We start from the raw sequence: 15,954 nt of genomic DNA, 5'->3' as shown, positions 1-15,954 counted from the left end.
GTTATGCGGATGACTGCCAAATTTTTACTCTAGTCAAATTGGAAGCAGGTATTTTACAGTGTCTTGAGGAGGTAAAAGTGTGGATGGCCTCTAATTTTCTGAGCATAAATGAGAACAAGACCAAAACTATTTTTTTAAACCTAGTGGGTCATCGACTGTTTCCCCATCTCTCTTGGATGCATTGTCGCCTTGTCCCAAAGATGTCATCTCAAACTTGGGGATCAAGGTATACTTGTCTCATCTTGTCTTCTTCCGCCTATCCGGGTACGGGTCGCGGGGCAGCATCCCAACTATGGAGTTCCAAACCATCCTCTCCCCGACCACCTCCACCAGCTCCTCCGGTAGCACTCAAAGGCGTTTCTGGGTCAGTTCGGAGATGTACTTTCTCGAACATGTCCTGGGTCGACCATGGGGGCCTCCTGCCTGAACGACATGCCTTACACCTCCCTGGAGAGGCATCCAGGAGGCACCCTAACAAGCTGCCCAAACAACCTCAACTGACTCCTGTCGATATGGAGGAGCAGCAGCTCAATTCCGAGTCTCTCTTGAATGTCCAAGCTCCTCAACCTATCCCTTAGGTTGAGCCCAGCCACCCCGTGGAGAAAACTCATTTTGGTCGCTTGTATCTGCAATCTTGCATTTTCGGTCATTACCCAAAGGTCATGACCATTGATGAGGACCTGGCGGTAGATCGACTGGTAAATTGAGAGCCTTGCTTTCCGGCTCAGGTCCTTCTTCACCACAACAGACCGGTTCAGCATCCACATCACTGCAGATGCTGCCCCAATCTGCCTGTCAAACTCCTGCTTCCTCCTTCCATCACTCGTGAACAGGCCCGGAGTGGCTAATCGGGAGGGTCTGGAGAATTCCCGGTGGGCCGCGCGATGTTTGGGCCGCATGGGGCCGGTGCTCTCGTTTTTGTTTTTTATCATTTTATTTTTATTTTTTGGTGCCGGTGTTCAGTCATGGCACTGAGGCCGCCGGGCTGATCACATACGCTCCTCCCGGCTGTCTCTGGCTGGCTCTACCTGCAGGCTGCAGCTCGTTTTTTTCCCCCGTATGCGCCTGTGCGCACCACGTGACCATGAGTTGACAGAAAGATGGAAAGTAGAAAGAGCAAGGGTGGCGCGGAGAAGGCAAGAATTAAAAAGAGGAAAGCGTTGGAAACAGATGCAGCCAAGGCCGGATTAACCATATGGGCAACTGGGCAATTGACCAGGGCCCACGAACTCTAAGGGGCCCAGGGCAGCAAGCGCACGAGCAAAATACTGTAGGCATGTCTGTAATCTCCCGCATTATATTAAACTAGGGTGACCGTATGTCCGGTTTTCCCCGGACATGTCCACTTTTCACTCTCTGTCCGGGCGTCCGGACTGGGGGTCCGCGGTCGTATTGATGAAAATGTCCGGCTTTTCATCCAGGAGCAGCGAACGAATTATGGGGGAGCTGTATATCTTACACATCCAGGGGAGCCGGAAACAAGTTTTCTATCTATATTACATCATTTATGGACTCTTCTGAGCAGAGAGCACAGAGAGCGGCACAGTGCGTTCTTGCGCAGCGCTCCAGGCAGCTGCGTCCAGCGCACGGTCCATTCTCAAAGTGGCGCAACCAAAAAACTATAATTAGCACACGATCGTTCATGTCCGCACATATTCTCTATTTTCTGTCTTATTTGTGCCTGAAGCGCTCTGCTGCTGCGCAGCTCATCACCTGTGCTGCGCGGTGCTGCGGTGATTTCACCTCACTGACGCAGCATCGAAAGGCGCACTCCGCTTTGCGGTCAGGAGATCCATTTGATCTGCTCAAAAGTAACTGATGAGGTGAAAAAGTAAGAATCCTGGCAGCAGTTTTTTCTGGAGAGTTTAGAGGAGACGCAGGAAGATGAGAGACAGACAGGACAGGAAAATAGTTAAATAAAAACAAGAAAACAAAACTAAGTGTAAAGTAAAATGTAAGTAGATTTATCTCCACTACGTGTTTCTACCAGTATAAAACAATAAGTTATACACATGTCATATTTACACATCTGATACAATTCAGATCACCTTCAAAACTCAGTCACACACCCAGGGCCGTTTCAAGACATTTTGGGGGCCAAGGCAAAATGACCCCCCCCCACCCACCCCATAACTGGGCTCCCCAGAAGCCTCTGTGTAATTGTTACCCTCTCCACTATTGTTAGTTATACAGTGTTTATAAAAGCTCCTCAGCCATTACTGACATGCTCTAATATTATCAGATGAAAAACTAAATTATCAGACATGCTGTCTCATCTGCTTCTTTTCTAAACTTGCAAAAAGTAACAAAACCATTTGAAAGCCACTATTTGTGGATTCTCTGAAAGTTTCCATGGAGTGTGTGACTAGTTATTTTTTCATTGATCCTATCGTCTAATCTCACAGCTGAAACAAGCACCTTTAATAATCTGTGCACAGGAAGCTTACCAATGCTGAAGTAAAACAAAAGGTATAATAATTTATTATTAATAAAACCTTGTTGCAGCACTAAAGCAGAAAAATGAGATTTTGCAATACATATGCTAAATATTTACATATGAATTGTTTTAGAGCCCTTTTATTGGCAGAATCTGATATTAATTTAGTTCTTACAAAAAAATGGGTCCCAGCGTGGTTTGTGTGGTGTTGCCATAGTGTGACGACATAGGCACAGATCCCCTGTCCTCTTGTTTGGAAATGGAAATATGGTCACCCTACATTAAACAAACTGTCCACCCGGGCTTTTGCGCTGCACAGAGACGCTTCGCTGCCAATGACTGAACGTCAGTTGAGAGTCAGTCTCATGCAGACTGAGCAATGAAGAGAGGGCCTCAAGTTAAGACCCTCTCCTCATTGGTCAGTCCACACAAGGTGGGTCAAAGGTTACCCTGGGCGGGTTACGTGATGTCAGGCATTCAAGCATTGAGTATATTTACTGCATATTACAGTAAAATATTCTGTATGTGACCATATTATGGTGATCCTCGGGTCGTGATGATGGGGCCCTTGAATATTGTTGCCCAGGGTACAACGAAGTCTTAATCTGGCCCTGGATGCAGCTAAATGTGCAAAAATGAGCACCTTTTTTTCTCAAACAAGCTTGTGGTCTTTAACTTCAAATGAAGATAAAACGGGTAAGGCAAGTCAAGATATTAAACTTTACCGGCTGCAAATCACCATTCAAGTTAATTAAGCATCAATAATGAGTTATATGGCATCATGACATAACGTTATGTAATATAATTTACAGTATGATGTGACTGATGCCACCAAACTGTCTTGTCAGAGTCAAACACAAGATCCAGTAGGCCTAATAAGCACCAGGCAGAAACCCACAATTCCAGAGCGGGCATGTACAGGTAGGATTACTTATTGAGTCAGTGAACTGAATATTATTAAAATTTATATGATGAAAACTATCCTGGCTCTATATGAAAGTGTTCTAAAATGCTAGATGATTCAGCATTGATCAGAAAGCGTGTAAAAAAGGAAAATGAATGCTGAATTGTGACAATTTTCACACAATGTGATTTAGTGTCAGAAGAAGAGCCAGGAGCCAGCAGTGAGGGTATTGCTCCTGTTGGGATAGAAGGTGAGCCAACTCATGTGCAAACAAGCAAACATCAGTTTCATTATAATAATTTTAATGTCCAAATAATAGTAGTGACCTGTTGTATTTTTATTAGTAAATGCACAAAGCCCACAACAGATCGCTATTAGAATGAAAGTAAAATGAAATAAGCCTGCATATTTTGCCATAGAAAATATTTTAATTGGTTACAAAGATGTGTTTTCCATATCAAATGTGCTAAAGCTTTACAGATGATTATTTTAATTGTGTGCAGGTGAGTCTAGGGAAACTGGAAAAAGTGTGAAAGGGAGTGCTGAGTCATTTCATTTTAAAGGTTTGAAAATCTCAGAACAGCTGTTTGAACAGAAGGTAGATTGTTATATTGTTAGAGAATGTGTTGTAAAGAACAATGTTGGAGATGTGCACTGATGTTCAAATAAACCTACATTGTAAAGCAACTCTTTCTTGCTTTACAAGAAAGAGTTGCTCTTTCTTGTAAAGCAACTCAACTCTTTCAACTCTTTCTTGCTTTACAATTACAAGGCTTTACCGAGTAGTGTGCTTTTGTAGACTATACATATAAAGTTCTAACATGATTTTAATAATAATTCGTTAAGTGGGCCGGTCTGGGGTCTGAAACTCCAGGGCTGAAAATGTGTCCCACTCCGGCCCTGCTCGTGAACAAGACCCCAAGATACTTGAACTCCTCTATTTGAGGCAGGACCTCTCTCCCGACCCGGAGTTGGCAACTGCCCTTTTCCGGTCGAGAACCATGGTCTCAGACATAGAAGTGCTGATTGTCATCCCAGCCGCTTCACACTCGGCTGCGAACCTCCCCAGTAGAGTTGTAGGTCAGAGCCTGATGAAGCTAGGAGAACCACATCATCCGCTAGAGATGTCCCGATCAGGTTTTTTTGCCCACGAGTCAGAGTCATTTGATTATGAGAATCTGTCGATACTGAGTCCCGATCCGATACATTTGATACATAAAAGAAAAAGAAAATGAAGAAACGTTTCCAGAATGCTCCTTATTTTTTATTCATTTACCTTTTTATTTTAATTTTTAACAACAGATCACTTCTGTGAGGTAGCTTGAACAATCAAGTAATAAATAACATAAATTCTTCACTTTTGGACTTAATTGCAAATATAAAAAGTCTAATATAAAAACAGATAGCAGGGATACCTGGCAGGGGTCTATTTTGCCTTGGCCCCCAAAATGCTTAGAAACATCCCTGGGCATGGGACGGAGTTTTGAAGTTGATCTGAATTGTATCAACTATATAAATACTACATGTTGCTAAATTATTGCTTCATACAGGTACAAATGTGTAGTGGGATCAATCTACCTACATTTTATTTTTTTAAGAACTTTGTTTTGTTTTCTTGGTTTTTATTTTTCTATCTTCCTGTCCTGTCTGTCTCTGCTCTTCCTGCATCTCCCAGATCAAATTGATCTATTGACTGCAAAAAAAGTGCAGTGTGCGCTGTGCCGCGCGGCTGAGCCAGTGACGAGCGCTGCAGCACGAGTGCGTCCACAGGTCATGCTCAAATACAGACAGAACTTACCAGAGAGAAAATGAACGGACACGAATGGCTGTGCAGGGCCGGCTTTGCCGACAGGCGACACAGGTGGCCGCCTGGGGCACCATCTGATGGATAGGGCGCAAAATAAAAAAAATAAAAAGTTTATTAAATTTATGTTTTTTATATGAAATGCACTCTCTACACACTCAAAATTCCCCTTTGAAATGACATGAAATTAAAACATCAATATTTAATTTCTAATGATCTGGCTGCATGACGAGCTCCCGCTTGGGCCACCGCTCCGATGCATTTGACCGTTAAGGGTGCCGTAGATCACGTGCGTGGGTAGCGCTGTAGAAGGACATCCTGTTGTCGTCGCGCTTAAACGTTTGATATTTTACAATGAAAAGAACACCTAAGCCATCGGGATCAGCATTCCGAAAGCGAAGGAAGGAGGAAGAAAAAAAAACGGGCCCGAAGCAGAGGTATGCAGACTTCATAAATTTGGCAAAGGAACTTTTTGCGTTACAATTGTAGCTAACTGCCTCTCCTGCCACACACGGTCCACGGACGAGCCCTCGCTAGCTGTTTACATACACAATACGGTATCTCATAACTTTAACCAATTAATTTTACTTTTGAATCGTCATGTCCAGATGCAGTGAGACAATATCTGCAGCCACGACAGGCACCTGTTGACACCACGGGGGCGGGACTGTCTTCTACACCTGTTGAGCCTCACTGTGATGATGAAGAGTGTAAGATTTTTTACCGTTTTTTTGGAGTATGATTGCTGCCTTTTTATGAACTTCGATTCAAGTTTTAAGTACACATACAATATGAATTTAATATTTTCATATCAGAAGAACATTAGGTGTGGGAGAGGCAAAATTTCAACTTTGTCCTTCACATCGGGCGGGCGGCACCGCCGCGGCCGTGGCGGGGAGTGAGAACTGCCCAAACACAGCATGACATCTTATACCGTCTCTTTCTTGTTTACGCTGCAGCGTCTTCATCCAGGCATCACGCAGCAGCAGCACATTTACTGAGCTACAGTCTCAGCATCTAGAACCAGGTGAGTAAGTTACTTGTTAGGCTATTTGTAATCAGCAGTAGAAACGGACTTTTTCAAATTAAACGGCTTATCACATATATCGATATGCAAAATTAATTTATTTAAATCCACACCAGACACTTGTTTTTGGCACAATCAGTGCAGCATTGATTCAACATTGAGAATATTAAATAATCTGAACACACACATCTGAAATTGTCTCCTTAAGATGTTATTGTCAGTTAGGCTGTAAATTTGTAAAAAAAAAAAGATGGACATTAGTTTTTGTGACATTAGTGAGTCATCTTCAAGGCATAAAGGTTTATGCCCTGAAGGTGGTACCGAAACGCGTCGGCGTTTCCTTGTTTAATAAATGAAATCCTCAGAGTGCCTCAGATCACCGGATCTTCTTCCTCATATTCTACAATTTATTTGATGCTGAAGAGCACCTGAGAGTGAGACATACGTTTTTTCACACATGGGCAGTCTCGCCTTGGGCACCAAATTACCTAGAGCCGGCCCTGTGGCTGTGTGTTAATTATATATTTTTTGGTGACGCCATTTAGAAACTTAGAAAATGTTACGGTGGCCGTGTGCAGAACGCAGCTGGAGTTCATGAATAATCAGCGGTCTGCCTGCCGCTCTGCTCTAAAGAATCCCGCTACGCTGAGTCCATATAAATAATATAATAAAGGTAGAAACTGGATCTCTTTTGTGCTCCTTCTGGGTGTGTAAGTTAAGGGCATCAGGGGAGCCTGACAACCTTGAAGGAGAACCAAGTTGCTCTCCTGTAATTTGAAACCAGTATCCAACTCTGAATCGGGGCTTGGATCGGGAAGTAAAGCCTGAGTCCCGATCAGTCTGAAACCACGTGATCGGGGCTGATTTCTGATCATGTGATCGGATCGGGAACTCGCTATCATCCACATAAAGCCGAGATGAGGTTCTCCTGCCACCAAACTCTTTTATTTTGAAGGTGCCGCTAACAGGATGTGATGTGTGGAGTGTTAAGAGGGAAGAGAGGGGACAAAGTAGCTGGAGTGTGTAAAACGGAACTAATGGTGGCATTAAACACTGACCCTGATAGTTCACGGCTATCGTCCGCCCTTGAGTGAAAACAGCTTTATATCCTCTCTATTCTCTCTTCCCATCTAACACTTTATAAATAAACTGAACTGAACTAAGAACATCAGGAGGGATGAAATAATTTGTTCCTCCATAGAACTGATTGTTGAATTCCAGTAACAGATGGATCAGTTTTCTCTTTGTCCCTAAAAACCTGCAGCTGTGTGATTCCAGCTAAATCTGCTCTGTTGATCGTTTCCCTCAGATCTTCAACAGTTTCTCTTTCCACTGTTATTAGTCTCATTCTGTCACCTTTTGACCTGAACCTGTGATCCACACCTTCATCTCTTCCGGGGGGGGGGGGGCGAAAGATGGCGCTCTGAGTAGCATGTCCGTCTAGGAGCTCTCACTGTTTCCCTCGAAATTGCTAAGTAAATAGCCTTTTTACTCTCATTCAGTTGGCTAAAATATTGTCGCTTGAGGAGTGAAGTCATCTTATGCATTTATGAGCTTAAAGGATCACGCTTACTGTGTGGAAATGTCGGGTGAAAAGTCCGTGAGCGGGAGCAAATGTGTTGCGCAGCCGACTACTCCTAACAAGCCTCAGGTGCAGTCCAAGAAGAAAAATAGGACAGAGTAGGATAAAGAAACAGAAGATGGGGACTCTACACTGATAAAGATTTTAAATGTGGTAACCAACCTGTCTGACAGATTTGATATGCAAGAAAACAAACTGGAAAGTTTAGCCACCAAGATGGAGGAACAGCATAGCATGCTAACAGAGCTAAAGAAAGAAGTCGCGGAGAATAAGAGCAAAACAACGCTGCTGGAAAGTGAACTGGTTAAAGTACGAGAGGAGTTGCTTGCAACAAAAGAAAAGTGTAAGGAACAAGAAAGATATAAGAGGAGACGGAACCTACGACTTAAGGGTGTAAGTGAAAAAGACAACGAAGACATAAAAGGCACGGTAACTGCTATTCTGAACAAAATCGCCCCGGGAGTCCCGTGGAGCTTCCAGGATATGGTAGACACGGTGTATCGTATCGGGAAAAAAGATGCTCTCCATACAAGGCAAGTAATTATTCAATTTGTGAAGAGAGAGTGCAGAGACCTCATCTGGAAGCTTTCCAAGAACTGTGATGTCTGCAAGAAAAATGGTCTAAGATTTGCAGAAGATCTGATTCAGGAAGACAGAGAAGCGAGAAGGCTGCTGTGGCCGAAGGTGAAGGAGGCGCGGGAGAAGAACAAGAGAGCATACTTCAGAGGACCGTTTGCATTTATTGAAAACACCCAGATTTTCCCCTGAAGAAGGTGATGGGGACGGCTTTCCGAATGAGTGGTGAAGTCATTTAGAGGGACAGTTCTTCTAATCACTAAGCTAGTTTTCTTTGGTGAAATCTTACATTCCTGTTATATCTAATTTAGGGTTTGTTTGTTGTTTATCTAATTATTTGTTTGTTTTGTTCACGTTTTTGCTTTTTGGGTTTAGATCTGTTTTGAATTCCTTATGAGTTCAAGAATATCTTTTATTTCATTAAACGCAAGAGGACTAAAGGACATTACCAAAAGAAAGGCATTATTTCTATTCTGTAAGGAACAAAAAGCACAAGTTATATTTCTTCAAGAGACTCATTCGTGTGAAGACGACAGGCATTCTGGAAGACTCAATGGGGAGACAGCATCCTTCTTAGTCATGGATCCAACAAATCTGGAGGGGTGGCGATCTGTTTTAACAACTATCCGGGTAAGCTTGTGGAATATAAAGCAGACTCAAAGGGTCATTGGATAGTTGCTGTTTTGAATTGTGAGGGTGTTTTGTGGATTATTTGTAATGTTTACGGATATAATTTGATTACAGAAAACAAAATATTCTTAAATGAAATTTCAAAAATTATTGGGAGAATCCAAAGTTAAATATCCAACAGATAATATATTGGTTGGAGGGGACTTTAACGTGTTCCTGATGAATGGATGGATAGATATCCCACTAGATTCTCTACACATGTTTATAATCCAACATTGAGAAGTTTTTGTGTAAACAACTCGCTGTCAGACGCTTGGAGACATATTAACCCGTGTGTTAGACAATTTTCATGGATACGTACAAATGGTAATAATAAGTCAAGAATTGATTTATGGCTTGTATCTCAAGCTATTTTAGACCAGATCTCTCTTGCTGAAATATCGGCAGCCCCTGTTACGGATCATTGTGTAGTTTCTATAAACTTAATTCCTAAGACAGGAAATATAAGTAGAAACGGATACTGGAAATTTAATGTGTTATTTTTGAATGATGAGGAATACTGTAAAATGATTAAGAAACTATTATTGTCTGTCATAGAAAATCCTCATCTTGATTCTGCAGGGAAGAAATGGGAATTCTTCAAATATGAAGTCAGAAAATATTCTATTAATTATGGTAAAAAAAAGGAGGAAAAACAATAAAGAAACAGAAAGACAATTGTTTAGGGATTTGAATAAACTTTGCGGAGATTGTACACTTTCAGATACGAATAGAGAGAAATATTTAAAACTTCAATCAAAAATGGACGAGCTTTATTTAAATAAGGCTAAAGGAGCTTTCATTCGGTCAAGGGCAAAATGGATAGAAGATGGAGAGAGGAATAGCTCATATTTTAGTAAATTAGAGAAAAATAGACAGATAAAAAATGCGATAAATTCACTAAATATTAATGGTAAGTTAATTAAAGATCAAAGAGAAATTTCATTCAGTATTTATAATTTTTACCATCAGTTATACTCTTCTCACTTCAAAGAATTGGATTCCGTAAAATTATTTAATTACATTGAAAGATTTATCCCTCAAATTAATTTAGAATTTAAAGAAGAATGTGATATGGATTTGAATATTTCTGAACTTGACAAGGTGATTCAAAAGGTAGCACTGGGTAAGTCTCCTGGCCAGGACGGTCTAACCACAAACTTTTATAAATTCTTTTGGAAAGATATTAGAGAGCTACTATTTGAAGTTTTACAAGAATGTATTCGGAATAATTCACTCTTAACTACGATGAAACAAGGAGTAATAATACTGATACCTAAACCCAACAAAGATAAATCTAATATTGATAACTTAAGACCTATTACATTGCTGAATGTGGACTATAAATTATTCACTCATACACTGGCTAACAGATTAAAAAATGGAATAAATGATTTCATTAGTGAAACTCAATCAGGTTTTCTTCCAAATAGACATATTCATGACAACGTCCGTTTGATTCTTGATTTATTAGATTATGAAAATTTGGTAGAAGAGGATGGGGCTATACTGTTCTTAGATTTTTATAAAGCTTTTGATAGCCTCGAACATCATTTTATTATAAAGTCACTTCAGCACTTTGGATTTGGTAAAAAATTCATTGATATTATTACATTCCTATACAAAGATATATCGAGTGCAGTTCTTCTTTCTTCGGGTACGACAGCCAGATTTCCAGTTAATAGAGGAGTTAGACAAGGAGATCCTAGTCCACTTCTTTTTATTATAGCAACAGAAATGCTGACTTTACTAATTCAAAATGACCAATCAATTAAAGCGTTAACAGTGGCAGGACACTCGCTTAAAATAATTCAACTAGCAGATGATACTGCATTATTGTTGAATAGTACCAAGGAAATTCCTAATGCCATGAAAACGCTGTCTTTGTTCTCACAAGCCTCAGGTTTAAGGTTGAACGCTAACAAATGTGAAATATTAACAATTCATGATACTGAGGAGTTTCATATTTGCAATATCCCTATTAAGAATGAAATTAAGTATTTGGGTATGAAGATTAATAAAATCTTTAAGGAGAGAGTGGATAACAATATTCAACCGATAATTAATAAAAATCAAAAGATTCTAAATAGTTGGCTCCAAAGAAATATATCAATTTTTGGTAGAATACTTTTAACAAAAATGGAGAGCATATCTAGATTAATCTATCCTGCTTTTTCAGTAGCTATCCCTGACCATTATGTTAAGAGAATAAATAAAACACAATATGATTTTATTTGGAATAATAAACAACATTTGATTAGGAAAAACGATCTCGTAAAACCTATAGAAGAAGGAGGTCTGAAAGTCATTGACTTTGAAGTAATGAATGGAGTTATTAAATTACAATGGCTAAAAAAAATTTTAATTAAGAAAGATTCTATCTGGTTTTGTATTCCTTCATTTCTGTTTGAGAAGATTGGAGGTATAGATTTTCTGTTAAAATGTGATTTTGATCCTCTTAAATTACCCATCAAACTTTCTAACTATATTAAACAAGTGTTGATGTACTGGAAAATGATCTACTCGCACAACTTTAGCCCACATTCCTCCTCTATATGGAATAACAGATTTGTTCTGTATAAACGGAAATCCATGTATTATAAAAGTTGGATGGATAAAGGAGTTTGGGCCATAATGCAGCTGATAGACAGTAAGGGTAAGTTTCCGGAGCATACTGAGTTCAAAATTAAGTATAATCTAGACTGTTCTGTATTGGAATACTCTAGAGTTATAAAGGCTATTTCTCCAGCTGTTGGCCAGATGGTCAGTCAAAGTATTCAACATGGAACAAATACACCTAAGCTTCCCAAATTATCTATAGGTGATTTGAGTTTTACAGACCGTAAATGTAATAACTCTTACCTAAGAGCAGTCTTGTCAAACAAGTTATTCCCTATTCCTGTCAGAAGGAAAGTTCTTTCTCCGATTTTCTCAATTATAGATACTAAAGTCATAAGAACAGAGTTTCTTTCTTACCCTCTTCTCCCCAAAATGAAGGAAGTTCACTTTAAAACGATTAATAATATATATCCATGTAAAGAATTTTTAAATATCAGATTTAATATACAAGATAATTTATGTGTCCTATGTAATAGTGAAATTGAAACTCAGAAACACCTTTTCTATGATTGCAGATCGGTAAATACATTTTGGTTAGATTTATACAATTGGCTTTTATTCAAAAAGAGTTACAATATCCCCTTATTCACATATAATACTATTCAATTTGGGTGTATAGAAAAAAATAATCAGATTCAATTCGTTGTTAACAATTTGATAATTTTTGGGAAAATTTTTATTCACAAATGCCGTTTTATGAAAGTGAAGCCAAACTTTCCTTTTTTCCAAAACGATTTTATGCTATTTTGCAAATCTCTTAAAAAAGTAAAGACTGTACAGGCTGCTACACTTGTCAGATTTAGTGAAGATCCTGTGAACTAAGGTCCTCTGTCTTTAAATATGTATTTTTATTATTGTGTTATTATTAGTAGTATTAATATTAATATTGTATTTATTTTATTTTTATTTCTTTATCGTGTCTTGTTAATCTTATAACTCCGGTTGTTTCTGCTGATTAGAATATTTCTAATGGTCTAGTTATAAGGTTTTGGGTTATCTACTGAATTGTTCTTTTTGTTTTTGTTGAGTTTTTGGTTGTTGTTACAATTTAATGTGATTGATGTTCAATAAAAATAAAAAAAAAACCTTCATCTCTTCCATGTTGTTGCTGGTCCAACTCCAGTCCAGTACGTGGCGCTAACGCGCCTTCACGCTGCCACATGACCGGAAGCTGTTATCAGAGCTAGCTTGTTGTTAGCTACCAGCGCTAGCTTGCTGTGCTGGTGTGTGAGGGGAACCTCTGAGGCTCTGCAGCAACAATGTCTTCAGCTCAGTCTCTGAGAGAGGTGATCAGAGAGCGGCTAACTGCTGCTGCTGCAGAAATCTTCTCCGAGTTTGAAAAAACCATCGTCCGCTACGAGGAAGAGATCGATCGTCAGCGCAGACTGCTGGAGATCAGCTGGAAACCACAGATCAACTTACACAGAATAGGTATGAAACAGCAGCGGGACTCATGTGGTTTTACTGAGGACACAATCTCAGGACAGTCTGCTTGGATCCGTTTGCTGTTCTGAAGCTTTTTGACACAACTGAGCTGAAATCAGTCTGCGGTAAACTTTGTTCCACTTTAGAGAAACAAATCAATAACATTTCAGGGATTTTAGGAAGTTTTCATTTTCAGGAACTCCACTAAATCAGTTTAAAAGAGACAAACTTTAAAGACTTGGTGAACGTTTCCAGCTGATGTTCTACAATCAGAGACTTGTTAAACGAGTCAGTCCAGTCACACACACACACACACACACACACAGGTTAAGAGTTCATTGTTTTCTAAAACATCTTCAGATGCATCAGATGGTTCAAGTGAAGTGTGCTTTCTTATTGTCACATGACTCAGCTTTTTGTTTGTTCTGTTTGTCTGTCCAGAACTCCCACTGCATTATGTCAGGACAGATGAGGAGGTTCTGACTGACCAGCAGCTCTGGAACCAGGAGAGGACCTCCAGTTTGGAGCAGGAACAAGCAGAACCTTTACAGGAGGGACCAGAACCTCCACAGATGAAAGTGGAGCAGGATGAGCCAGAACCTTTGCAGACTGTAAAACAAGAGGAGCTCTGCATCAGTCCGGATGAAGAGCAGTGTGTACTGAAGCAGGAGACGGTGACCTCCCTTGTGACTCCTGCTGGTGAGGAAAGAGACCACGATGAAGCAGAACCAGACAGACACCAACTCCTTTTGCCACTGTTTCCTGAGGCTGAGATCAGAGCTGCTGTTGCTCCGGGGTCAACAGGTGAGGGGTTGTGCTATGTTTGTTTTCCTTACTGTGATGTCACAATAAGGGACTTCTTGAAACTGCTCATTTTAGGCAAATCAGCTTTATTTTAGGGCTGCCTTTTATGTGACGACTTTAGTCAAATAAAAGGCAAATGTGCAGCGAGGCTCCTAACTGGAGCAAACGGAAGAGCTCACATCACTCCTATTCTAACGACTCTGCACTGGTTACCCGTTAACTTTAGAGTTAATTTTAGAATCCTGACTATATTTTAAGTTTGGATCTAACGCTGGTGCCGCGGTAAAAAAACAAAACTGCATTCCACTATAATTGGTTATGGCTTGTTTCTTCAATGAATCATAATCATATTTCGATACATTGATTGTAATGTTTTGTAAGTGGTCACAATTAGTAAGCAAACCAACCAAATTATAAGTAAAATACATAATTTCTTGCCCAAAATTCCCATGATGCAATGCAAGAAACATTAGCATACTGAAATATAAATGACTCATGACTGGAACATAAGAGTTGTCACGGTGTGAAAATGTAACCTCGCGGTTATTGTGACCAAAGTTATCATGGTTTTCATTATTATCGCGGCATTTTTTTAACGTGTTAACTAACTAAACCCTCTATATCAGGAAAATGTCATCAGTTTATGTCTAAAATTTGTTATTTTGTAATCATGTTGTTTGTTTACATTTTTCCCCTTTGTCTTTAAAATACCAGAATTTTCCCATAACTTCTTATTTTTTGTCTGTTTGATGTCATCATTTTAAAAATATGAGATCAGATTATACTTATTACTCATTTAGTGGTTAGTGGTCATGCTACTCTTCAGGTCAGCGCATGTCGGCACAGAGCGCACGTGGGGTGGTGCATTCAAGAGTTTGGGTTGCCAAGCCGTTGCTTGGCCCAATCTTGGGGTTGCTTTAGCAAACACTAGCTACCGCCTGGCACCACCCATGGTGAGAGTTACCAGACTCTTTCTCTGTGCAGAATTAAACAGGAAGAGTCTGGCAGGCCAGACTAACCATCTTTATGCAGATGACATCCAACTGTACATCTCCTTTAAGCCCCATGAGACGTCTAAGCTGCAGCTGTTACACACCTGCTTAGACTGTATCAAAACCTGGATGGTGGGAGCTTTCTACAGCTGAATGAAGATAAGACTGAGATCCTCATCTGTGCCCCAAACAAGCTGGTTCCCATAGTCAGAGACTCTCTTGGTCAGCTTGCTTCTCACACCAAACCTTCTGTCAGGAATCTTGGCGTGACATTTGACCCAGCTCTCACCCTGGATTCTCATGTCAGTTCTCTTGTTGGCTCTTCCTTCTTCCATCTCAGGAACGTTGCTAAGCTGAGTCCCATTCTGTCCCGCTCTGAACTTGAGACAGTTCTCCACACCTTCATCTCCTCACGTTTAGACTACTGTAACTCTCTTTTCACGTGTCTGAGCAGAACCTCCCTGAACCGTCTACAGGTGGTTCAGAACGCCTGTGCTCGGCTTCTGACCAAGTCCTCCAAACACACCCACATCACCCCGCTTCTCCTCCAGCTTCACTGGCTGCCAGTCAACTTCAGGGTTCATTTCAAGATCCTGGTTCTGGTCTATAGGGCCCCACAGCAGGCCCCTGAGGTCCAGGGTTAGTGTTAGACCAAAGGTGACAGTGGCCCTCCATATCAGGATAGTTGTCCTCGGTTTGTGTCCTTCCAGTGAGCTTTGCAGATTTGGGAAAATGTCATCAGACAGTAATCATTGTTAAATTCATAATAATGCTGCGAGAGTCAATTTGTTGCTCATATCTGTCCCCTAAGGTGTCTGCAACACGGTTTACATGCTGTCAGTGGACTTTGAGTCTTCCTCAACTCAAAGTCCTCACATCACGCATTTCAGCTAAAACGCTAACCCTAACTTGCCTTCCATTGACTGTAGAGTTGTGGGCGATGGTCATGAGTTGTTGCTGCCTTTCACAGACACTTTTTCTGCACGTGTAGGGCTGCAACTAACGATTATTTTCATAATCGATTAATCTGTCGATTATTTTTTCGATTAATCGGTTTGTTATTGTTTAGCTATTTAACCTATACAAGTGATGAATACATTTCAGTTAAGAAAAAG

General features: G+C 40.4%; 3 protein-coding genes across 3 annotated transcripts in view; 2 read left to right on the top strand and 1 right to left on the bottom strand.

Annotated features, from left to right (window-relative positions):
* LOC129162178 (oocyte zinc finger protein XlCOF6) overlaps window positions 1–15,954 on the bottom strand; it is an 849,318-nt gene that overhangs the window by 704,599 nt on the left and 128,765 nt on the right. The gene's annotated exons all lie outside the window — the stretch shown is intronic.
* Window positions 1–15,954, top strand: part of LOC107373377 (gastrula zinc finger protein XlCGF57.1) — a 147,227-nt gene that overhangs the window by 51,213 nt on the left and 80,060 nt on the right. The gene's annotated exons all lie outside the window — the stretch shown is intronic.
* Window positions 12,450–15,954, top strand: part of LOC129160564 (zinc finger and SCAN domain-containing protein 31) — a 43,487-nt gene continuing 39,982 nt past the window's right edge. Inside the window, exons 1-2 of the mRNA XM_070548609.1 lie at window positions 12,450–13,049; window positions 13,485–13,847. Coding sequence (XP_070404710.1) covers window positions 12,878–13,049; window positions 13,485–13,847 — 535 coding nt within the window. The 5' untranslated portion in view covers window positions 12,450–12,877. The remainder of the gene's footprint in view (window positions 13,050–13,484; window positions 13,848–15,954) is intronic.

The sequence above is a fragment of the Nothobranchius furzeri genome, chromosome 2, assembly GCF_043380555.1.
Source record: "Nothobranchius furzeri strain GRZ-AD chromosome 2, NfurGRZ-RIMD1, whole genome shotgun sequence".
NCBI lineage: Eukaryota > Metazoa > Chordata > Actinopteri > Cyprinodontiformes > Nothobranchiidae > Nothobranchius > Nothobranchius furzeri.
This window is presented reverse-complemented; position numbering and strand designations above follow the sequence as displayed.